This window comes from Necator americanus, chromosome III (genome assembly GCF_031761385.1).
Source record: "Necator americanus strain Aroian chromosome III, whole genome shotgun sequence".
NCBI lineage: Eukaryota > Metazoa > Nematoda > Chromadorea > Rhabditida > Ancylostomatidae > Necator > Necator americanus.
The window spans coordinates 33,310,255-33,335,391 of NC_087373.1; the positions used below are offsets into that span (position 1 = coordinate 33,310,255).

Genomic DNA, 25,137 nt, shown 5'->3' on the forward strand with positions numbered 1-25,137 from the left:
CGATGATGACACTCACGCTCGTGAATTACAGCTTAACTCTACTATCTACTGGAGAGCACCACAATCATCAATTTCAGGATACGCTACTTTTAAAAATACTAACACTACTACTGTACTGTACCAACAGCCATCGCTTTAAGGCGTCATTTATCCGCTCATATGTATTAAAAAACATAACGCTAAAGAACGCATGAGGAAATGTCTCAACAGCAAGAAATGGATCATCCACACTCTGACCACCTCCTCGAGCCCTTAGAGGTGTCGATTACGGTATTGGTCTTTTTTCCACTTTAAAGGCTTCACCTCACTGGGGTGGTGCGGATTTCAGGTGGGTTATGCTTATACACGATCGCAGATTATGGAGAGAAGGGCGATTTCGTCTGCTTCTTCTTAATTGCCGTAAAAAACGGCCCGGAGGATACGGCTTCGAGCGTTCCGACGCGCTACTTTCTATAACCTATTCGATTGGAGCGCGCCAGCCTTGTGCACGCGCCACATCTTCCAGACCGTTTTTTTACGGCAATCAGAAAGAAGTGGACAAAATCACCCTCCTCTCCATAATCTACGACTCGATACGGATTCCGCACCTGAAATCCGTATCACCCCAGATTCGTGGTATACTGCATTTAAGTGATAGTCTAAAGACTTTTCGTTCTGAGAAAATATGTCATTTTTGGTAAACTCTGGAGATCCTCTTCACGCTAGGAAAATGCACGTGAAGTTGAAGGACCGTGACCGACAGATGTAGTGAAAGACAGATTTTCAATGTTGGTTGGCTTCTACATCCACATGAGCAAAGCATTCAGAGCCTAACAGCATATTTGTTGAGTTTTTCACACATTTCATTTGAAAATTTTTAGTCTTTAGTTTGAGCCCTCGTTTAGGAATACACAAGACTGATTGAAACCTGTTTCTAAATGAATCAGTAGGAAAAATTGAGGGTAATCACGTTCGTACTCGCCTATAAACTCGAGAAGAAGTCCTACCATCACCAACCTCGGGACACTGTCGTTACCCTTGCAAAAACACTCAAAAAAACAATATTTATGGAGTCACAATCTTTCATCTTTGAGAATATAAGAAAAAAACTCCGAAGCAACTCTCGGACGTGCGGATTTCCACCTTCTACGATCAAGGGGATGATTTCTTGTTACGTCCAACATCCACGCCCATGATATTGACATTCCCTTTTGGATCGACTTTGATTGAGTTCACAATCTCCTTCGCTTTATCGAGCAGGCCCGTAACAATGTTCATCTTACTATCTCTAGCCAGGTCCTTCTTGCAGTCTTTGCATTCGGCGGCACTACCTATTACAGTGGTGGAAATCAATCAGAAATTTAAGAAGGAGAGCGATTTTACCTTGGATAAAGTGCGACGTAAGGAGTACTGTGACGAGAACAATTATCATCCTGAAACGAAAGAGAGTTATCCTAATTGTCTCCGGATTATTTAGTCACATGGCGAGGAAAGTTTAGGAACGTTAGTGTCGCTAAGTGTTTCGCTAATTGTTTAAATTGCTGGGACTACTTGTATCAGGTGTTTTTCGATGCTGACAAAATGCTTCCTGACGCATCTAAACGAAAAAAAAAATTAAATCGAAAACTGTTTGTTTTAGCACCTTATAGATCAAGCCGTTAGGAAGTAAGTGGAATGGAATCTAGTGAAAGGTTTTGCGAATGAGAAGGTGAAAAGAAGGAACGGTAGACGCACTGCGATGAAGCTTCCACTAATGCGTTGTTCGAGTGACGCCCAAACTGAAAACACTTAAAATGCCATTATTTCAAATGGAAGCAAATGTCTCTGCCATTATAATACAATTTTGAGCTCTCTAAAAAGCAAGCATTGCTTCTTTTGAATAATTTCTTTTTAGAAGAATGGAATTATTCCAACTCCTCTGAAGAAGCAACGCTCGCTTTGTAGAGAGCTCAAAAATGTATTATAATGGCAAAGACATTTGCTTCCATTTGAAATAATGGCATTTTAAGTGGTTTCAGTTTGGGCGTCAGTCGAACAACGCATTGGTGGAAGCTTCATCGCAGTGCGTCTACCGTTCCTTCTTTTCACCTTCTCATTCGCAAAACCTTTCTCTAGATTCCCTTTCATTAACTTCCTAACGGCTTGATCTATAAGGTGCTAAAACAAACAGTTTTCAATTTAATTTTTTTTTCGTTTAGATGTGTCAGGAAGCATTTTGTCAGCATTGAAAAACACCTGATACAAGTAGTCCTGGCAATTTAAACACTTAGCGACACTAACGTTCCTAAACTTTCCTCGCCATGTGACTAAATAATTTGGAGACGATTAGGATAACTCTCTTTCGTTTCAGGATGATAATTGTTCTCGTCACAGTACTCCTTACGTCGCACTTTATCCAAGGTAAAATCGCTCTCCTTCTTAAATTTCTGATTGATTTCCATCACTGTAATAGGTAGTGCCGCCGAATGCAAAGACTGCAAGAAGGACCTGGCTAGAGATAGTAAGATGAACATTGTTACGGGCCTGCTCGATAAAGCGAAGGAGATTGTGAACTCAATCAAAGTCGATCCAAAAGGGAATGTCAATATCATGGGCGTGGATGTTGGACGTAACAAGAAATCATCCCCTTGATCGTAGAAGGTGGAAATCCGCACGTCCGAGAGTTGCTTCGGAGTTTTTTTCTTATATTCTCAAAGATGAAAGATTGTGACTCCATAAATATTGTTTTTTTGAGTGTTTTTGCAAGGGTAACGACAGTGTCCCGAGGTTGGTGATGGTAGGATTTCTTCTTGAGTTTATACGCGAGTATGAACGTGATCACCCTCAATTTTTCCTACTGATTCACTTAGAAACAGGTTTCAATCAGTCTTGTGTATTCCTAAACGATGTAAGTTATTAGGGTTAGTAGAGCAAAAGAATCCACACCGCCTTAAAAAGTACGGCAAAGGTCGCTACTGTCGTTCTATACCAGGACCTGTTGCGCCAAGTGGATTATGAAAGGAAAAATTCAGTGGAGCAGATGTAGATGAGCAGAGGTATTCTGAACCTTTGAACGCCCTTCTGAACTTATCTTAATGGTATGGTATTCAAATACCTCAAATGTCAAATGAAATATGTCAAAAACTCAACAAATATGCTGCTAGGCTTTGAACGCTTTGCTCATGTGGATGTAGGAGCCAACCAATATTGAAAATCTGCCTTTCACTGCATCTGTCGGTCACGGTCCTTCAACTTCATGCGCACTCCCATATCTTCAAGAAGGTCTCCAGAGTTTACCAAAAATGACATATTTTCTCAGAACGAAAAGTCTTTAGACTATCACTTAAAGGCAGTATACCACGAGTCTGGGGTGATACTCCACATGAAATCCGTGCCACCCCAAATTCATAGTATGCTGCCTTTAACCAAGTATAGTAGGGTCAAAACGACATGAAGCACGGTATAGTTGCATAAGCGGCTGTGCTCAAAGAGGTCCGCTAGAGAATAGTGGTTAGGATCGAGGATTTTAGGTGGAGTATCCGCTTACGGGGTCGTTGATTATGGAGAGGGGGGTGATTTCGTACATTTCCTCCCAATTGCCAATTGTAGCATTACAAATGGAAACTAGAGGCTGCTTTATCTGATGAAAACATTTTTTTTCATCAACCGTTCAGCCGAAGTATGAAACAAAAAAAAACTGCTAAAAATGTCGTATTATAATAAGGCTTGTCTTTGCGTCTGTGTCTCAGGAAATAATATGTGCAGTAAAATTGTTTAAACTTCGGCTTAGATTGATATGATTGATATCGGAAGAGGGCGACGACGCTTAAACGAAAAATCAAGAATAATCTTGGTCGGAGGTTAGCAACAACAGACCGTTTACCACAATATAAAGGTCTAGTCTGGACTTACCCAATGGTCTCTACACAGCTGCTCCCCCCGCTAATTTTCGACCCACCAATCCTGAGTCCCTTTTCATCAACTTCTAGTGATGGGACAGTAGTCTGACGGCTATCGTTGATGGTGTCCTTGGACACATTCATCAAGCCGAAGTTGAAACAATTTTATTGCACATATTATTTCCTGGGACACAGACGCAAAGACAAGGGCTATTATAATACGACATTTTTAGCAGTTTTTTTTTGTTTCATACTTCGGCGAACGATTAATGAAGAAAATATGTTTTCTTCAGAGAAAGCACTTGACGTCTCCAGACAATTATTTAATTGTCAATTGCCTCCAGTTTCCATTTGTTGTGGTACAAAATTTCTTCAAGGAGCAGAACGATATCAACAATGATGTCTGTGCTTTTTAGCACAAGTCAAAAAATAATAGCACAAGGATATTCTGCACTCTGATGTCGCTGCCGACTAGCATTTGATAATGCAACTTCCTCACCCTCTACAACCTTTTCTAATTTCTAATTTGCATTTGGCCCAACGATGCATTCTACCTTTATTGTCATTAATATGAAAATTTTATTACAACATTTGATTGAGTGCACTCAAAATTGTGTTCAAACAACAAAGACATTTGCGTCGTTTGACATTAAGAATGTTTTAAGATAAGTCGGTTGGATATGGCACTTGTAATCTGTTATTATTGTACCAGTCTGAGCGTCAGGCTAAAGCCGGGCTTCAGACTTTCTGTGGTGTTTGCTTCGCTCGCCTTCACTGATCAATGAAAATTAATATTAGTGTTATTAGTTCTGTGAAATTGGACTTGTGTATCTCCAACAATCTTTCCTCCTTTTTTATTTTACAACTAAAAGCGAAAGATTTCATATTCTTCAGTCTAAACGCGTCAGTTCTACACTTGGAGAACATTCGAACTTCAGCTTCAAACACTCCTTTTCAATATATTACAGACAAAATTTAAAAGTATCACGTGGAATATGGGTTTAATAGGCACGCGGAGGAGTCATAATGGTGAAAAGCAACGCTCCCAATGGCCACGGCTATGAAATGGTTGCAACCATCTATCTTTTGCGTCATGCACACGAAGTTGTTGCACACCAATCCGACGCCGGTGGACCCGTGGCAACCCCTTCCATAGATATCTGGCGCCGGCACACCAGTCCGACGCCGGTTGTCCCGTCGCACCCCATATTATAGCTATCTGGCGCCGGCGCACCAATCCGACGCCGGTGGACTCGTCGCCACCCCTTTTTCGAATTTCCTGACTGACACACTCACACACGTGGCAGAGTAAGCCCATTATTACATACCAAAAAAGAAAGTATGGCTAAAGGCAGACTTCAAACTTTCTGTGGTGTTCACTCCGCTCGCCATCCGTGCGTGTGTGAGTCACGAAATTCGAAAAGGGGGGTCCACCGGCGCTCATCTCTAGAAGGGGGTGCGACGGGTCCACCGCCGTTGGATTGGTGCGTCGGCGCCAGATACCTATAAAAGGGGTTGCGACGGGCGTCGGATTGGTGCGCCGGCGTCAGATTTCCATAAAATGGTGCACGGGTCGCACAGCGTCGAATTTCTGTGTCGCGGTGTAAAAGTATCGCACAGTAACTTCGTGTTCATATCGCAAATGTAAATGGGACCTTTCATAGTCCTATCCATTTTCCGCGTTGCTTTTCACTTCTACGACTCCTCCGTTCTTCAGAAAGTAGAAACATGAATGCTAACTGCTGCTTATATGGTAGCCAACTGTTTACATAATCTGATGTGGAACGCTATCTTTATCAGTACGATGATGTCAAGCCTATACTTTGAGCAATGATTCCAGGTCGTGTTTATATTACATTGGTATCGAAATAGTGCTTGAAGGTGAAGTATGAATGTTGTCCAAATGTAGAACTGACGCGTTTACAAAGAAAACTATGAAATCTTCGGTCTAAATTTCCTTTAAAAAAGAATAAAACGTTGTTAGAAAAACACAATTCTAATTCCACAAAAAATGTCACTATTATCAATTTACTTTCATTAATCAGTGATGGCGAGCGGAGCGAACACCACAGAAAGTTTGAAGTCCGGCTAAAGCCGTGCTTCAGACTTTCTGTGGTGTTCGCTTTGCTCCCCTTCACTGATCAACAAAAATCAATATTAGTGCCCCTTTCTGTGAAATTAGACTTGTGTATTTCTAACAATTTTCTTCATTTTTTTTATTATAAATAAAGGTAAAGGATTTCATAGTTTTTTAACCGCGTCAGTTCTACAATTGGAGAATATTCAAACTTCAACTTCAAACACACAATATAATGTAGACACAATTTGAAAGTATTTCTCGAAATTTGGGTTTTCCTTCTCTTTCCCTTCAAGAGTTATTAATGAATGATGCTTAGCAAAAAATGACGTGAAAGACTTTATCCTACTGATAAAGATAACGTTCTACGTCAGATCATGTAAACTGTTCGCTACTATTTAAGCGGCCGGTTGCATGAATGTTTCCAGTTTCTGAGGAAAGCATGCTACCAACTTGTTATAGCTATCTGGCGGCGGCGCACCGATCCGACGCCGGTGGACCCGTAGCACCCCCTTTTTTGAATTTCGTGAATGACACACACACTTGACAGAATAATCCCGTTGTTATATATCATAATTATATATTTGTCAACTTCGCTGTTCAATGCATGTGTTTGCGTCGATTCCGACAATGAGCACCTCCGAGCTGGGTATGTTAGAAATCAACGCAATGAGTTCACCATAGAAGGTGTCCTTACTGTTACTCTGAACGGTTTCCTTGCGATACAGATTTTACGCCCTCTGCAATCCTGCTATCGTACAAAGACTCATCTGGACGGTGTTGAACCAAACTCTTCCACCAGGTAGTTTTAGTCGTTCCTAACTGCTATCGCGCGACAATCCACCTTCTTTTCATCAGCATCACCGTCTCGGATGCTGATAATGGGACAGTCCCTGATGCGCGTTTCCTGTAAAGCATCAAACGACACATAGAGATATCGTAGAAGCTTGTGCAGGGTTGCTTGTTCGAATGTATGCGACAGTGTTCGGCAGTTCAGCGTGATGAAACGTTAAAAATTCCATGCTCCCTTGAAGCAGTTGACCTTTCAAGTTAGGAGCTTTAGCGATGCACTGGACGAGAAGACATCGCGATCAGCGACGAACGGTGCTAGAAATGATCCTTCCTCGATCCTAACCACTATTCTTTAGCGGACCTCTTTGAGCACAGCCGCTTATGCAACTATACTTCATGTCGTTTTGACTCTACTATGCTCCGTAAAAGCTTGGTTAAAGGCAGCATATCACGAACTCATTTGATATCAAGCGGTTTTGAAAATGCATAGTTTAGAATCATTATATTCAAAGGAAATTAAAGGCAGCATACCACGAATCTGAGGTGGCACGAATTTCATGTGGAGTATCCGTATACGGGGTCACAGATTACCTAGATGGGGGTAGCTCCGCTCATCTCTCTGCATCACTGCAAACAGCCACCTCCAGAATGCTGTTTTATACGACGCCATCTATTGCAACGCTCCACCCCTTGCACCGCCCCCGGCCTGCGATTCGTCAAAAACCATATCGGACTTCCCGTGATAGGCAGCAAGGGAGCTTATCTCGAAGGTAAAGGTATATGTGGTGTTCCTGTTGCAAAACACTTTGAGTTTCAGCAAATAATTGTTCTTAACTTGTAGAACCAAAGAAATTTACAGAAAATTCGTTACGATTCAGTTATATCAGCAGAGGTCAGCAGAGAAGAGAGAAAGAAGGAATACAATCTTGGGATTATGCAACATAATTTAGCAATTAACGAAGTCTTGGAGGCAGCATACCACGAAGTTGACAATGTCGGGATCTTTCCATGAAGGATAGGGTTTGGGGTGGGGGAGATATTATGACTTCGGGAGTAGTATTACTTGAGTATAATCGCGCTCATTTCCCCTCTAATCATTTCCAAAAACGGTCTCCGAGTTTTACTACTAGGCACCTTGTAAGGCGCCTGCGAGCGAGCGGACAAAAGTCAGTAAGGTCCCCTCCGCGCAGCCTATTCAAGTAATACCAACGAATGGGCTTCTGAGAGAATCGTCGCGTTCACGTGATGGTGCGTCACAAGGTGCTTCGTACGTGAATTCGAACTCGAATATCGTTCCCCATAGAGTTTTTTTTTTAAAACGACTAAGTGGAAAAGTTCACGCTCATACTCATACTAATCTACACCCTGATCCTATCTCTGCGTGGAGAGAATCCAACATCGTCAATTTCATGATAGGGTACCTTTAAGAAACAAACAGTCTGGTATTTCATCCGTGCATCGCATTTCTAATCGCTCAGCATTCAGTTCCCCACATAGCATAAAAGAATTTAGAGTTCGAAATTTGTGTCGTATCTCCATCGAATGATAATTCCTCTGCATGTGAGTGACAAGCACCAGCCGGGTGATGATCTACTATCCACATGTGAAATGGCGAATGGATGTGAAGCAATATTAAAGGAGGACGGCAGCATCCATTGTAAAGACAGGAGAATTTGTGACATTCGTACGTTATTATGCCTTTGAACAAACCTTATACATAATAGAAAAGCAAATTTTTATTTTAAGCTTTTGAATTCCCTCGCTACTGTTACGACTTAAACATGAAGGAGTATCGTTACGTCTATGGCGCCTGCCTAGGTCACGAGACGGAAGCGAAACGAGGTGTAAGTTTCTAATTCGCATAAGTTGTCGGTTTCTCAGGGGAAATATCTCCTAGGTGAAAGTCATGTGTAAAAGAACATGTTCAAACGTTGTTTTTTGCTTCTTTCCACTTATTCAACAACCTCAGCGTTTACGTCAATTATTGTTGTTGCTTGTTCTTGTTTACAATGTACATTCTAAACCTATTTACTACTTTATTTACCTTCAAAGTTTTTTCTCCCCAAACTTTAACTAGAATCTAATTGTTGTCTTTCCCATTGAACAAAATTCCCTCGCTGTTAATGCGGCACAATCGTCTTGATAAGCTTTTCTTTGGATCTTAAGTTTTAATGCTAGTTAGCCCACTCATATTTTTACACAAACACGTTCTTTACAATTTGATAGTTTTTAAACCACAAATGATCATCCATCAATGTGTTCACCATGACTGTCTCTCACGGTGCTCCACTTTTTGGGAGGGTTACAACTTTTTGCGATTGGAAGCCAGTGGACTGACATCCGAGGAAGAACTCAACCACTGATGTGAGGATTTCAGTGGAGGAAATGAACAGTTTTCGCTTTAAGGTATGGTTGAGGCCCCGGATTAGGTAGTATTCCAGTAGGGCGAGGACGAGAAATAAGGTGGATCGCGAACATTTCCCAACCCAGGGCTTCTAGTTAGCGGCGAATAATCGAAGCGACATCCAGCTACGTGCTGTGATGGGGGAGGCGAACGGCGGCGCGTATCGGTGGCTTTTGTGGAGTTGGAGCGGCTCGCAGGGCTGCCGCATGTCGACTTCGACGTCCCCCGAGCAGTTGCCAAGCAGCAGTTTCCATCACACTATTCCCCACAGCTCCCAGAAACAATGGAGACCTTCCGAAGACCTTCCGTAAAGCTGCCCGCAGAGTTTAGAGCAGGACGGTCGCGCGGATTGGTGACTCAGCGGAATTCGGTGGTTATTGAGCGCACTGTTGTGTACAGTCAATAACCACCAAAACCGTAGAGCCGCCAAACCGCGTGCCTGCGCGGCTGTGAACTCTGCGCGCAGGCTTAGTGTTCATATGATTGTTGCTGAAGCGGCTTAACGCCTCGGAGGAGCGAGTAGGGACGCCAACTATCATTATCGTAGATGACCCAACTCTCGTCTCCTTTGACTATATCCTGTAGAACCCTCGATCAGTGCAAACGAAGCAGCGATGACTGACAGATGCTGACTTGGCATGAACGGTTGGTCTAGGATACCCATCCAGGCAGAACCTATCGATAGCCTAGACTGTGAACCTTGATGGTGCGCTCACTAACATAGTAGAACGTTGACGGTGGCATGGGTGGTGATAGCGGCCGCCTGACGTATGTACGTAGCGTATGGCGCTGCTTCCAGTCGTAGATGAGGATCACTTGGAGAGGATGTCGATACTTTTGCACTGCAGTGGTAGCACAACAGAGACTCTTAACAACTCTCTTAGTTACCTTCCACCTGACAACATACAGAAACGCCTAGCTTTTGTCTGAGCCCCAGGAGAAAGCGTATTCTAACCTTCAGATGTCAATTTTTCTTCCAAAATGTAAAAAAAGAAGTAGCCAGCCTAGTATATAAAAAGTTACAAAGGACGCGAACGTTCGACTTTCCTTGAATCTTGGCATAGAGATTGCAACTTGTCGATAGTCAATTTAGCAACAACCAACCCATTGTTAGCAAACTTTATTACGGTTAACGTTTAGCTTCGTCAGAGCCTGGAAAGTCAGATCTTTTGTGATATATCCTCTCAAATGCCTCATTAAGAACAAGTCATCATTCCCTAAGATGCCACATTCAAAATCGAAGCCAAGAGTCAAAAACGTTGTGCTTACCTAAGTAGCCGCGTTGCCGTGATATTAGCGGGCCTCCGCGTGATAAAATCGCTCCGCTAATACTAATTAGGATGCGACAAGCATTTGACCCCCTAGATCAAAACCCGCAAAGGTCTTGATACAGAGCCAGCTCTTTGGTCACAGCTATGCATTCTTCCTTTCATTCTCAGACTTTTGACGTTCATCCAAAACGCCTCCAAAAGTTCTGCGAGCTACAATTTCTGGTTCGTACAATAGGATCGTGGCAGCTATGCAGAAAGGAACATTTTCATGACATTTTCTGCAATGGGTTCCGAGAGAAGTTGCTGCCTTTGAATGTTTCATCCCATCTAGATATTCTTTGGAGGTTGAGGTCGCCCTGTTTCACCAATATATTCTTTGCCGCATGTTTTGCACGAAATCATATAAACTACACCAGAGACCATGCAGTCACCTGCCTTACCAAATGGACATATTACACAGTTTTCAGTCAGGCAAATGCGATCGTGCATTCTGTTTCGCATTAACTGCTTCTTGAGATTTGTGGGAGGCATTTCCACAACTCTCACTTGGTCATTGAGACCACACCTAACCAGACTGGCCCTTGTCGCCTTACTCAGGTCGTCGGTTATGAAAGGTAAGTTTCGATTTTGGATTTAGCATCTTAGGGAATGATGACTTGTTCTGGATGAGGCATTTGAGAGGATACATCACAAATGATCTGACTTTCCAGGCTCTGACGAAGGCGACGACGCCGAAACGTTAGCCGTAATAAAGTTTGTTAACAATCTTGGCTGTTGCTAAGTTGAATATCGATGAGTTACAAAAAGCACCTCAAATTTGAACAAAAAGCAAAATTTATCCTTCTTTTCTTTTTGAACCCATGTCTTTCGTCTTACAACTATTTCAAATACAGTGTAAATCATACGTGAATAAATAGGCACTGGTTATTTACAGGTTGTGAAAGTTGATATGAAGGAGGAAAACTATAAGGCTTGGCACAAGGACGCAGCCGATCAAATCTGCGCTGAGCCTATACTGGTGAACGGACCTGGATATGAAAAAGAGGATGAAGGTTTGTTCTCTTCACTGCTTTGAGCTTCAAAATTCGGATCAAAATCATCCACAGAACTCGTTAGGATCGCCAATATTCAAAACTCACACACGGTAAATTGACTTATGACGAAACCAGGAAAAAGGAAAAAGCGACGAATGTGGAACAAACACAAAACTAATCTTTCTGATATGAAGAGGGATTATTACGTCAAAAATGTTGTAAATGAAAAATTTGTCAGCATGTTTCATTGAACTGCTTCAGGAGTGTTGCTGGTTCCTGTCGTCACAATAAACGAAAAGGATACACCCTATGTTGTTGTGTTGAATGCGGAAACTATGGAAGAACAGGGTCGTTTCCTCATTCCTCAATCACGAATTCCTCTTGGATTCCATGCTCATTATGTACCACGATCAGATTTGTAATTTATCAGATTTGTAATTTATCAGATTTGTAATTTATGCTGGAAGTAAACAAAAATTTACCAGGTGTTCATCAAGTTTCTTTCTTCTGGATATAACATGACACTGACTAACTCTTTGCCTCGGGAACCAACTTCTTCGAATGTTTGCAGCAGCTTTATAGTGGGGTCAAAACGACATGAAGTGCGGACAGTTTCGCAAGTGGCTGCGCTCGAAGCGGTGCCATGGAGACAGCGCTTGAAGTTCTAAGGACGTTCTAGAGACACAAGTGTAATTCACACAATTCAATTCACACACCTTATTCTGGATTACTAGGAAGCGCTGAGCATGATGACCCTCACGCTCGTGAATTACAGCTTAACTCTACTATCTACTGGAGAGCACCACAATCATCAATTTCAGGATACACAGCTTTTAAAAATACTAGCACTACTACTGTACTGTACTAACAGCCATCGCTCTAAGGCGTCATTTCTCCGCTCATATGTATTAAAAAAACATAACGCTAAAGAACACTTGAGCAAATGTCTGAACAGCAGCAAATGGATCATCCGCTCCCTGACCACCTCCTGGATCCATTAGGCGTGTCGATTAGATATTGATCTTTTTTCCACTTTAAAGGCGTCAGTCCACGAATAACGAGGTGGTGCGGGTTTCAGGTGGGTTATGCCTATACGGGATCGTTGATTATGGAGAGAAGGGCGATTCCGTCTATTTATTCCTAACTGCCGTAAAGAACAGCCTTGGAGATACGGCTTCGAGCGTTCCAGCGCGCTACTTTCTATAACGTATTCGATTGGAGCACGCCGGCCTTATGCACGCGCCACATCTTCTAGGACGTTTTTTTACGGTAATTGGGAAGAAGTGGACAAAATCACCCTCCTCTCCATAATCTACGACCCCATATACGGATACTCCACCTGAAATCCCTATCACCCCAGATTCGTGGTATAAGTGATAGTCTAAAGTGATAGTCTCCTTTAAGTGATAGTCTCTCCTTTAAGTGATAGTCTATAGACTTTCGTTCTGAGAAAATATCTCATTTTTGGTAAACTCTGAAGATCTTCTTGAAGATATGGGAGTGCGCATGAAGTTGAAGGACCGTGACCGACAGATGCAGTGAAAGGCAGATTTTCAATATTGGTTGGCTCCTACATCCACATGAGCAAAGCTTTCAAAGTCTAACAGCATATTTGTTGAGTTTTTGACATATTTCATTTGACATTTGAGGTATTTGAATACCATACCATTAAGATAAGTTCAGAAGGGCGTTCAAAGGTTCAGAATACCTCTGCTCATCTACATCTGCTCCACTGAATTTTTCTTTTCATATTCCATTTGGCACAACAGGTCCTGGTATAGAACGACAGTGGCGACCTTTGCCGTACTTTTTAAGGCGGTGTGGATTCTTTTGCTCTACTAACCCTAATAACTTACATCGTTTAGGAATACACAAGACTAATTGAAACCTGTTTCTAAATGAATCAGTAGGAAAAATTGAGGGTGATCACGTTCGTACTTGCCTATAAACTCAAGAAGAAATCCTACCATCACCAACCTCGGGACACCTTGCACCCTTGCAAAAACACTCAAAAAAACAATATTTATAGAGTCACAATCTTTCATTTTTGAGAATATAAGAAAGAAACTCCGAAGCAACTCTCGGACGTGTGGATTTCCACCTTCTACGATCAAGGGGATGATTTCTTGTTACGTCCAACATCCACGCCCATGATATTGACATTCCCTTTTGGATCGACTTTGATTGAGTTCACAATCTCCTTCGCTTTATCGAGCAGGCCCGTAACAATGTTCATCTTACTATCTCTAGCCAGGTCCTTCTTGCAGTCTTTGCATTCGGCGGCACTACCTATTACAGTGGTGGAAATCAATCAGAAATTTAAGAAGGAGAGCGATTTTACCTTGGATAAAGTGCGACGTAAGGAGTACTGTGACGAGAACAATTATCATCCTGAAACGAAAGAGAGTTATCCTAATCGTCTCCGGATTGTTTAGTCACATGGCGAGAAAAGTTTAGGAACGTTAGTGTCGCTAAGTGTTTCGCTAAGTGTTCTAATTGCTAGGACTGCTTGTATCAGGTGTTTTTCAATGCTGACAAAATGCTTCCTGACACATCTAAACGAAAAAAAAATTAGATCGAAAACTGTTTGTTTTAGCACCTTATAGATCAAGCCGTTAGAAAATTAGTGAAAGGAAATCTAGTGAAAGGTTTTGCGAATGAGAAGGTGAAAAGAAGGAACGGTAGACGCACTGCGATGAAGCCTCCACTAATGCCTTGTTCGAGTGACGCCCAAACTGAAACCACTTAAAATGCCATTATTTCAAATGGAAGCAAATGTCTCTGCCATTATAATACATTTTTGAGCTCTCTACAAAGCGAGCGATGCTTCTTCAGAGGAGTTGGAATAACTCCATTCTTCTAAAAAGAAATTATTCAAAAGATCATCACTCGAAATCATCACTATGCTAAGCCAGCCAGTCTTATCTAAAATCTTTGACCCGTTCTCAGCCCTGGAAACGGGAACAGAACCATGTCTTAAGATTTTGTTAAGTTAAGTTAGGAATTAATAAAACTGAGTCATGTCCTCATTATTTATCTATTTACTGAAAATAACGTTCCTTAAAAAGATTCCTGTGTGGGGACGCTTCTGATAACAATTTTTGAATTGTAGCGGTCACATAGTTCGAATTTTTTCATTGAACCCGTAAGCCATATCGTTAAATAGTTATTAGTTTAAAGGCATCACCCTACGAATCTGGATTGGTGCGGATTTCAGGTGGGTTGTGCCTGCCTATACAGGATCGTATATTATGGAGAGGAAAGTGATTCCGTCTACTTCTTCCTAATTGCCGCAAAAAGAGGCCCGGAGGATACGGCTTCGAGCGTTCCGGCGCGCTACTTTCTATAACGTGTTCGATTGGAGCGCGCCAGCTTTGTGCATACACCACATCTTTCAGGCCGTTTTTTTACGGCAATTAGGAGGAAATGGACGGAAACGCCCTTCTCTCCATAATCTACGATCCGTATGGACATAACCCACCTGAAATCCGCACCACCCCAAATTCGTGGGGTGATGCCTTTAAAGTTTAACAATGGCTTGTAATGTTTGAATGTTCAGGCAGTGCTGCGGTAAAGAATAACTTCATCCTCAAGAGCACATTCAAGTCAAAAATACAAAAAAAAAATAATTGGGAAAAAACGTGTTTGAACGTTGTTTCATTTCTTGTTCACATCTATTTGGGCCAGCTCTTATGCGAAGTAAAGTTACTTGCACAAAAAAAATATTAAGCGTCGTATCTCTGTAGGTATAATGAAATTAGAATCGTAATTGCAATTGTTGGTGGACGTTCCATACATATTTGTATCGGGTGAGCTTTGTTGAACAAACTTCGAATCGTCTCAAAATTCGAGCCGCGCAAAGCAGTGTTCTGCAAATCGACGGTCCAACATCACCGTTATTCATTAAAGAGGTGTCAGTCTAAGTCAGTGGTTGTTTCTCAGCCAGTTATACCTAAATTTTAATTCTTTGTCTTCGTAGTTGGCTATTTTCTACGTTCGTTCGTTCTTTCATTTGTCGTTAGTTAGTTCTTTCATGTTCTGTTATCGTCCTGATTGTTGGAGATTTCAATTATGGGTCGGGTAGGAGAGTTCTTTTTTTTTTGTTATCAAACATATTCTTTAGGTTCTGTACGGAGCAACTACATATATTTTGAAGGTACTGTATGTAGCTGTTGCACTGGGTCTGAAAAATACAAATTTATTCTACATAACATAAATTGACTAATATATGAAGGAATAGCTCCGGAAACAGAAATGTAATTGCTGTCTGCTTGTGGTGGCCCTGCTTTCACTGAACGTGCTCAGACAGTCAATTTTACTCATTGGGAACATATGTACGACCTATATAACCGGTACAGTTGTATGGCGCAATGTTCCTATATATTGCAAAAAGGTGCTGTCGTCCAGCACATCGCTAAAGCCCCTAACTTGAAAGGTCAACTGCTTGAAGGGAGCATGGAATTTTTAGCGTTTCATCACGCTGAACTGCCGAACACTGTCGAATGCACTCGAACAAGTAGCCCTGTCCAAGCTTCTACGATATCACTGTGTGTCGTTTGATGCTTTACAGGAAACGCGCATCAGAGACTGTCCCATTATCAGCATCCGAGACAGTGATGCTGATGGAAGGAAGGTGGATTGTCGCGCGATAGCCGTTAGGAACGACTAAAACTACTTGGTGAAGGAATTTGGTTCAACATCGTTCAGATGAGTCTTTATACGACTGCAGGATCGCAGAGGGCGTAAAATCTGGATCGCAAGTGCGCTGAGGGAAACCGTTAAGGGTAACAGTAAGGACACCTTCTATGGTGAACTCATTGCGTTGATTTCTAAAATACCCAGCTGCCAGGTGCTCATTGTCGGAATCGACGCAAATACGAAGACAGGACTTGAACAGCAATGAACTTGACAAGAAATAATACAATAATAACAGATTACAAATGCTATATCCTACCGACTTATCTTAAAACATTCTTCAAGTCAAACGATGTAAATGTATTTGTTCTTTTAACACATTTTTGAGTGCACCCCATCAAATGTTGCAATAAAATTTTCATATTAATGACAATAAAGGTAGAATCCATCGTTGGACCAAATGCAAATTAGAAGACGGTTGTAGAGGGTGAGGAAGTTGCATTATCAAATGCTAGACGGCAGCAACATCTGAGTGCAGAATATCTTTGTGCTATTATTTCTGACTTGTGCTAAAAAGCACAGGCATCATTATTCATATCGTTCTGCTCCTTGAAGAAATTTTGTACCACAACAAATGGAAACTAGAGACAATTGACAATTAAATAATTGTCTGGAGACGTCAAGTGCTTGCTCTGAACAAAACATGTTTTCTTCATTAATCGTTCAGCCGAAGTATGAAACAAAAAAAAAGTGCTAAAAATGTCGTATTATAATAGCCTTTGTCTTTGCGTCTGTGTCCCAGGAAATAATATGTGCAGTAAAATTGTTTAAACTTCCGCTTGATGGATTTGCCCAAGGACACCACCAACGAAAGCCGTCAGACTACTGTCCCATCACTAAAAGTTGATGAAAAGGGACTCAAGATTGGTGGGTCAAAAAGTAGCGGTGGAAGCAGCTGTGTAGAGACTTCAATAATTGTTTTCTTTAGTAGAGCCGTACGCGAGGTTGTTATAGTCCTTTATTCGTGGCTAACGTTTCGGCAATATCGCCTTCTTCAGAGCCTGAAAGGGGTGAAATCGAACGTGACTAGTCCTATCAAACGCCTTATCCGCCCAACAAAGAAAGTCCTACGTTAACCGTTGGGCCTCATAGCTACCAGTGGAAGAAAACATCGTACCTTAAGATCAGCTGACTATCCTGCCACTGCTAGATACCTGATGTGAAGTGACTAGATAAAAGGGAAAAAGGGTTGGGGGAAGGAGGAAAGGAAACAACAACCCCCGCAACCAAATATCAGCCTTAAATAAGGCGCGAGTTCCCGCGTAATGGAGAGGCATTCCTCCTTGCGATTCATTTTTGGACTCTTGGAGTGGATCCAAAAAGCCTCCAGAGCCTTGCGCGCCGCAATGCTAGGTTCGCGCGCCAAAATCGTGATCTTAACTACAAAATCTTCTCCGTTATGACGCCGCACCCTGTGACCACCCAATGCAGTGGAGTCACATGATTTCCTTTTGCCGTCCAGGTGTTCTTTGATTCGAATACATAGTGGTCTAGCTGTTTCTCCTATGTATTCGTCACCACACTGTACACAGCAAATCATATAAACAACACATGAACTCATGCAATCACCCTCGTTGTTATCCGGGCATATTTTACACTCCGGTGTCGTGCAAATACGATCATATAGGCGATTACGAATGAGTATTTGCTTAAGGCAACTAGAGGGGAGCTCCACGATGGCGACAGATTCTTCAAGTTTAGCCTTCCTCAGAAACCGCCGAATAGCAGCGCTAACCTCATCGGAAATAAATAGTACACAAAAGGGTACTTTCTCCATACCAGATTTATTTCGGGTTTGTGCTCTTTTTGTGATAGACCGCATAGGTGTGTAGCCGTTAGTGACCGCAATTTTCCTAGCAAGCTCGATAGATTCTCGTCTTTCTTCTCTTCCAGTGCAAACGGAGGTGGCCGTGCGAAACATGTTTCGTACTACCGACCTTTGAACTTGTGTGGGATGGGCAGAAAGAAAGTGAACTAAGATATTTTTATTACTGGGTTTGCGGTACCACTTTGTCCTGTGCGTTCTGTTTGAAATATGCACTTGGACGTTAAGGAAGGGTAACCATTCTCCTTTGGGCTTATCCCGAGTGAACGTTATATACTCCGACTGCTCATTTAAAATCTTGAAACAGTTGTCCATCTCTGCTTGAGACGAACAGACAAGGAAACAGTCGTCGATATATCGGCAATATAGCAAAAATCGTGTTTCCCAAATCGGTGCCTCAATCTTAGCCATGAAAGCAATGGCGAGCGTTGGCGCCAACCGTTGTCCCATGGCAAGATCCCACGCCAACCGTTGTCCCCCCTGATTTGCGCAAAATAGTTGCCCGACCATCTAAAGACAGTGCATTTGAGACATTCCCTGAGAACAACCATCAACTGCTCCACGGAAAAGCCATACATGTTTATAGAGCTCTGGTGTTCAGTTAAAAGCTCAAAAACTGCCTGCATGGCCGAGTCGTTGGAGACGTTCGTGTACAATGCAGTAACATCGAAAGACTCCATTACGCATGAGTTATCAAAATGCGTGTTCTTTAGGTGGTCCAAAAACATATGGGTGTTCGTAAGGTGGGCTGGTACGAATTTTAACAGCTGCACCAACACTACGTTTAAGAACCAAGCGATCCTATCTGTGGGACCTCCTACGCAGCTTATGATAGGTCTTACCTTGAACGTTGAAGGATCTTCAGAGGCAAGCTCACTATCAGAGTTCAGCTTGTGAGTTTTTATTAGGAGGTACAAGACAGGACACACAGGTAACTCTGTTTTAAGCTGTGGTAATTGCGTTGATTTGCTGGTACTCATCCATACCCTATTGAGTCTACGGTGTTGCGCTAGAAATTCTTCGACAGTGGAAGAGCTATAGAGGGAGCTGTCTTGGAGGTGACATAATGTGAGGGATTCGTCTAGATGACGAGGAATGACTACAAATTCCCCACCCTTGTCACTGGTGGATAATCTGATAGTTTTAGACTTAACAAGCTCTCGAACTTCCCTAATGCCTAAGCGCTGTTCATGAGTGATGTTTGGGTGACACTTTCTCCGTCTGTAGCGATCTAAAACGTTGAATAGTTCATCTGCAAAAAGACGGATACTAATATCCACCACTGCGTTAGGTTCCTGTTGTCTAAAGAAAGTACGTGGGAAGAGTATAGGCGGAAGCGCTTTAGACTGCTGCTGGGCAGTCTCAGTGGTTTTTGATTTTGCTTTTTGACGGAGACGATCTTGAAGTTCTTGTAGATTGCATGCGATTTTTCGCAGAACCGCGGTAGAAATAGGTTGAGATGGTGAGAAACTAGGTCCTAATTCCAGCGCTGATTGTATCTTCTTTGATATAGAAATGCCTCCAAGTACGGTAACTCGAGAGGTGGCAGACAAAGATTGCTCGTTAGCAGTAGTTTCGCGATGGCTAAGGTCAGAGCGGAATGTTTTTTGATACTTTTGTGCACTATCACTACGTGACCTACTAAGCAAACTGTCGAACTTTTTCCGTAAAGCGGACTTAGTCTTAGACCGAATAGAATCACATATCGAAATCGACCCACCCACTGTTCTCCTCCAAAAGCGTTCATCCAAAAATAGTGAACATGACAGTTCTTTCGACAAACATTTCTTGATATTAGCGTGTAATTCGTCTTGTTTGGCACGTAGGCATGTTCGAAGAAGACGCGTTTGGATGTCCACCAATTGTCTGTTGTTCTTTGGTACACCGCACAGAACGTGAAGTTGCTTTTGATCTATGAACCTTGGTACCACGCGATGAGTCAGACAACGATGTAGGAAGTGGATGGATTGGCGAGACACTGTGATCTTCTGTCTCAATGATAGAGCCTCTCGCACAAGTCGATGGTATCTGGCTGGCACGTTGCGAAGAAGTCTCCATGTGCGACTTTCGATAAACCTCGGCATGTTAGTGCTTCAATAATTGTTTTCTTTAGTAGAGCCGTACACGAGGTTGTTATAGTCCTTTATTCGTGGCTAACGTTTCGGCAATATCGCCTTCTTCAGAGCCTGAAAGGGGTGAAATCGAACGTGACTAGAATCGTGTGTAGAGACTATTGGGTAGGTCCCAGACTAGACCTTTATACTGTGGTATACGGTCTGTTGTTGCTAATCTCCGACCAAGATTATTCTTGATTTTTCGTTTGAGCGTCGTCGCCCTCTTCGAATATCAAATAATCAGAGGAAGTTATTCTAACTCCTCTGATTATTTGATAGCGGTGATGTCTCGTCACTCAGTAAGGCATAAATCGACCGAAGTATTGTCCAAAAACAATGTCAACGAAGGAAATCGCATTAACGGCCACTTTGAGAGCCTTTATACTAAGCCTTAATACTTGAGTAAAACTTAATTGAGTGAAAAATAATCATTCAAATAAGCATTCATTGGATGAGGATATGTTATCATTGGCTGCATTTGAAATAATGAGATCTTTACCATCATCCTGCCTCACTGTTTTCTGTTTCACCAGTCATAATTCCCTTCTCATTACTTCCTAGAGCCGGCGCACTTTTCTAGTGGAGTTGATGCTGTCCTGTTATAATAAGAAATGAACATTTTTAATCATTTTTTTATTGGCTGCTGCTGCCTTCCCACGTCTTTGATGAAGCAACTTCGCACTTTTTCACGATGGCTTGTTATCTTGTATTTCCTACAGCGGTGCATTCCATTTTTACTGTCACTGATATGAAGGTTTCCTCCCATAAAGAATAAAGTGTCTGGCGTTAATCAGTTCGCCTGGGATGCTCACGTTTACGAGATTTAAGAACGTGTACTGGGTACCAATTTATCGACCCCGGAGGGATTGAGGGCTTGATGAGCGTTAGAGCGTATTCGAACCTCCGACCGATCGTGCAGACGGCAGAACCTCTAACCGACTGCGCTACACCCGCCCATTCTTCCAAAGAGAAATTATTCACATCAATGGCAGGAGAAAATAAAGAAGCAACGCTCACTTTGTAGAGAGCTCAAAATTGTATTATAATGGCAGAGACATTTGCTTCCATTTGAAATAATGGCATTTTAAGTGGTTTCAGTTTGGGCGTCACTCGAACAACGCATTAGTGGAAGCTTCATCGCAGTGCGTCTACCGTTCCTTCTTTTCACCTTCTCATTCGCAAAACCTTTCTCTAGATCCCCTTTCACTAACTTCCTAACGGCTTGATCTATAAGGTGCTAAAACAAACAGTTTTCAATTTAATTTTTTTTTCGTTTAGATGTGTCAGGAAGCATTTTGTCAGCATTGAAAAACACCTGATACAAGCAGTCCTAGCAATTAGAACACTTAGCGAAACACTTAGCGACACTAACGTTCCTAAACTTTTCTCGCCATGTGACTAAACAATCCGGAGACGATTAGGATAACTCTCTTTCGTTTCAGGATGATAATTGTTCTCGTCACAGTACTCCTTACGTCGCACTTTATCCAAGGTAAAATCGCTCTCCTTCTTAAATTTCTGATTGATTTCCACCACTGTAATAGGTAGTGCCGCCGAATGCAAAGACTGCAAGAAGGACCTGGCTAGAGATAGTAAGATGAACATTGTTACGGGCCTGCTCGATAAAGCGAAGGAGATTGTGAACTCAATCAAAGTCGATCCAAAAGGGAATGTCAATATCATGGGCGTGGATGTTGGACGTAACAAGAAATCATCCCCTTGATCGTAGAAGGTGGAAATCCGCACGTCCGAGAGTTGCTTCGGAGTTTTTTTCTTATATTCTCAAAGATGAAAGATTGTGACTCCATAAATATTGTTTTTTTGAGTGTTTTTGCAAGGGTAACGACAGTGTCCCGAGGTTGGTGATGGTAGGACTTCTTCTCGAGTTTATAGGCGAGTACGAACGTGATTACCCTCAATTTTTCCTACTGATTCATTTAGAAACAGGTTTCAATCAGTCTTGTGTATTCCTAAACGATGTGAGCCATTAAGGTTAGTAGAGCAAAAGAATCCACACCGCCCTAAAAAATACGGAAAAGGTCGCTACTGTAGTTCTATACCAGGACCTGTTGCGCCAAGTGGATTATGAAAGGAAAAATTCAGTGGAGCAGATGTAGATGAGCAGAGGTATTCTGAACCTTTGAACGCCCTTCTGAACTTATCTTAATGGTATGGTATTCAAATACCTCAAATGTCAAATGAAATATGTCAAAAACTCAACAAATATGCTGTTAGACTTTGAACGCTTTGCTCATGTGGATGTAGAGGCCAACCAACATTGAAAATCTGCCTTTCACTGCATCTGTCGGTCACGGTCCTTCAACTTCACGTGCATTTTCCTAGCTTGAAGAAGATCTCCAGAGTTTACCAAAAATGACATATTTTCTCAGAACGAAAAGTCTTTAGACTATCACTTAAAGGCAGTATGCCACGAGTCTGGGGTGATACTCCGCATGAAATCCGCGCCACCCCATATTCATAGGAATCATATGAACACCAACCGAACGTGTCCTTCTTTTGCTTCTGGGAGCTGCGGGGGACGCTGTGATGGAAACTGTGCCTGACAACCGGTCGTTCGACGTCGAACTCTACATGTGGCAGTCCTGCGAGCCGCTGCAAATCCACAAAAACTACCGATACGCGCCGCCGTTCGCCTCCTTCATCACAACAGGCAACCGCATTTCGTTTCGAACACTTGCCGCGAACTTGAGGCTTAGAGTGGGAAATAGTCGCGATGCACGCTACTCCTCAGCCCTAGAATACTACCTAATCCGGGGCCTCAACCATTCCTTAAAGCGAAAACTGTTCGTTTCCTCCACTGAAATCCTCAGATCAGTGGTTGAGTTCTTCCTCGGATGTCAGTCCACTGGCTTCCAATCGCAAAAAGTTGTAACCCTCCCAAAGGGTGGAGCACCATGATAGACAGTCATGGTAAACACATTGATGGATGATCATTTGTGGTTTAGCGGGGGGAGCAGCTGTGTAGAGACCATTGGGTAAGTCCAGACTAGACCTTTATATTGTGGTAAACGGTCTGTTGTTGCTAACCTCCGACCAAGATTATTCTTGATTTTTCGTTTAAGCGTCGTCGCCCTCTTCCGATATCAATCATATCAATCTAAGCCGAAGTTTAAACAATTTTACTGCACATATTATTTCCTGAGACACAGACGCAAAGACAAGCCTTATTATAATACGACATTTTTAGCAGTTTTTTTTTGTTTCATACTTCGGCTGAACGGTTGATGAAAAAAAAAATGTTTTCATCAGATAAAGCAGCCTCTAGTTTCCATTTGTAATGCTACAATTAGCAATTGGGAGGAAATGTACGAAATCACCCTCCTCTCCATAATCAACGACTCCGTAAGCGGATACTCCACCTAAAATCCTCGATCCTAACCACTATTCTCTAGCGGACCTCATTGAGCACAGCCGCTCATGCAACTATACCGTGCTCCATGTCGTTTTGACCCTACTATACTCCATAAAAACTTGGTTAAAGGCAGCATACTATGAATATGGGGTGGCGCGGATTTCATGCGGAGTATCACCCCAGACTCGTGGCATACTGCCTTTAAGTGATAGTCTAAAGACTTTTCGTTCTGAGAAAATATGTCATGTCATGGTAAACTCTGGAGATCTTCTTCAAGCTAGGAAAATGCACGTGAAGTTGAAGGACCGTGACCGACAGATGCAGTGAAAGGCAGATTTTCAATGTTGGTTGGCCTCTACATCCACATGAGCAAAGCGTTCAAAGTCTAGCAGCATATTTGTTGAGTTTTTGACATATTTCATTTGACATTTGAGGTATTTGAATACCATACCATTAAGATAAGTTCAGAAGGGCGTTCAAAGGTTCAGAATACCTCTGCTCATCTACATCTGCTCCACTGAATTTTTCCTTTCATAATCCACTTGGCGCAACAGGTCCTGGTATAGAACTACAGTAGCGACCTTTTCCGTATTTTTTAGTGCGGTGTGGATTCTTTTGCTCTACTAACCTTAATGGCTCACATCGTTTAGGAATACACAAGACTGATTGAAACCTGTTTCTAAATGAATCAGTAGGAAAAATTGAGGGTAATCACGTTCGTACTCGCCTATAAACTCGAGAAGAAGTCCTACCATCACCAACCTCGGGACACTGTCGTTACCCTTGCAAAAACACTCAAAAAAACAATATTTATGGAGTCACAATCTTTCATCTTTGAGAATATAAGAAAAAAACTCCGAAGCAACTCTCGGACGTGCGGATTTCCACCTTCTACGATCAAGGGGATGATTTCTTGTTACGTCCAACATCCACGCCCATGATATTGACATTCCCTTTTGGATCGACTTTGATTGAGTTCACAATCTCCTTCGCTTTATCGAGCAGGCCCGTAACAATGTTCATCTTACTATCTCTAGCCAGGTCCTTCTTGCAGTCTTTGCATTCGGCGGCACTACCTATTACAGTGGTGGAAATCAATCAGAAATTTAAGAAGGAGAGCGATTTTACCTTGGATAAAGTGCGACGTAAGGAGTACTGTGACGAGAACAATTATCATCCTGAAACGAAAGAGAGTTATCCTAATCGTCTCCGGATTGTTTAGTCACATGGCGAGAAAAGTTTAGGAACGTTAGTGTCGCTAATTGTTTCGCTAAGTGTTCTAATTGCTAGGACTGCTTGTATCAGGTGTTTTTCAATGCTGACAAAATGCTTCCTGACACATCTAAACGAAAAAAAAATTAAATTGAAAACTGTTTGTTTTAGCACCTTATAGATCAAGCCGTTAGGAAGTTAGTGAAAGGGGATCTAGAGAAAGGTTTTGCGAATGAGAAGGTGAAAAGAAGGAACGGTAGACGCACTGCGATGAAGCTTCCACTAATGCGTTGTTCGAGTGACGCCCAAACTGAAACCACTTAAAATGCCATTATTTCAAATGGAAGCAAATGTCTCTGCCATTATAATACAATTTTGAGCTCTCTACAAAGTGAGCGTTGCTTCTTTATTTTCTCCTGCCATTGATGTGAATAATTTCTCTTTGGAAGAATGGGCGGGTGTAGCGCAGTCGGTTAGAGGTTC

General features: G+C 42.2%; 6 protein-coding genes across 7 annotated transcripts; 3 read left to right on the forward strand and 3 right to left on the reverse strand.

The window, feature by feature from the left end:
- Positions 1–1,131: 1,131 nt before the first annotated feature.
- RB195_011788 (uncharacterized protein) lies at positions 1,132–1,411 on the reverse strand (the record flags this gene model as incomplete). The annotated part of the gene is made up of 2 exons (XM_064193357.1): positions 1,132–1,310; positions 1,363–1,411. 2 exons carry the CDS (start codon positions 1,409–1,411, stop codon positions 1,132–1,134), a joined length of 228 nt encoding a protein of 75 aa, XP_064050940.1.
- Positions 1,412–2,330: 919 nt separating this feature from the next.
- On the forward strand, positions 2,331–2,610 carry RB195_011789 (uncharacterized protein; the record flags this gene model as incomplete). The annotated part of the gene is made up of 2 exons (XM_013447143.2): positions 2,331–2,379; positions 2,432–2,610. 2 exons carry the CDS (start codon positions 2,331–2,333, stop codon positions 2,608–2,610), a joined length of 228 nt encoding a protein of 75 aa, XP_013302597.2.
- Positions 2,611–2,675: 65 nt separating this feature from the next.
- RB195_011790 (uncharacterized protein) lies at positions 2,676–11,857 on the forward strand (the record flags this gene model as incomplete). 2 transcript variants are annotated; one of them, XM_064193358.1, is made up of 5 exons in its annotated part: positions 2,676–2,726; positions 8,239–8,410; positions 8,473–8,570; positions 11,336–11,453; positions 11,697–11,857. In XM_064193358.1, 5 exons carry the CDS (start codon positions 2,676–2,678, stop codon positions 11,855–11,857), a joined length of 600 nt encoding a protein of 199 aa, XP_064050941.1. The 2 variants fall into 2 exon arrangements, with proteins under 2 accessions (XP_064050941.1, XP_013308492.2); XM_013453038.2 differs by lacking the exon at positions 2,676–2,726 and having other exon boundaries at positions 8,269–8,410.
- Positions 11,858–13,545: 1,688 nt separating this feature from the next.
- Positions 13,546–24,619, reverse strand: RB195_011791 (uncharacterized protein; the record flags this gene model as incomplete). Its single annotated transcript, XM_064193359.1, has 2 exons — positions 13,546–13,724; positions 13,777–13,825. The coding sequence occupies 2 exons, from the start codon at positions 13,823–13,825 to the stop codon at positions 13,546–13,548; spliced, it is 228 nt and encodes a 75-aa protein (XP_064050942.1).
- On the reverse strand, positions 17,079–20,039 carry RB195_011792 (uncharacterized protein; the record flags this gene model as incomplete). Its single annotated transcript, XM_064193360.1, has 3 exons — positions 17,079–17,131; positions 17,358–18,465; positions 18,798–20,039. The coding sequence occupies 3 exons, from the start codon at positions 20,037–20,039 to the stop codon at positions 17,079–17,081; spliced, it is 2,403 nt and encodes an 800-aa protein (XP_064050943.1).
- Positions 21,513–21,792, forward strand: RB195_011793 (uncharacterized protein; the record flags this gene model as incomplete). The annotated part of the gene is made up of 2 exons (XM_064193361.1): positions 21,513–21,561; positions 21,614–21,792. 2 exons carry the CDS (start codon positions 21,513–21,515, stop codon positions 21,790–21,792), a joined length of 228 nt encoding a protein of 75 aa, XP_064050944.1.
- Positions 24,620–25,137: the final 518 nt, after the last annotated feature.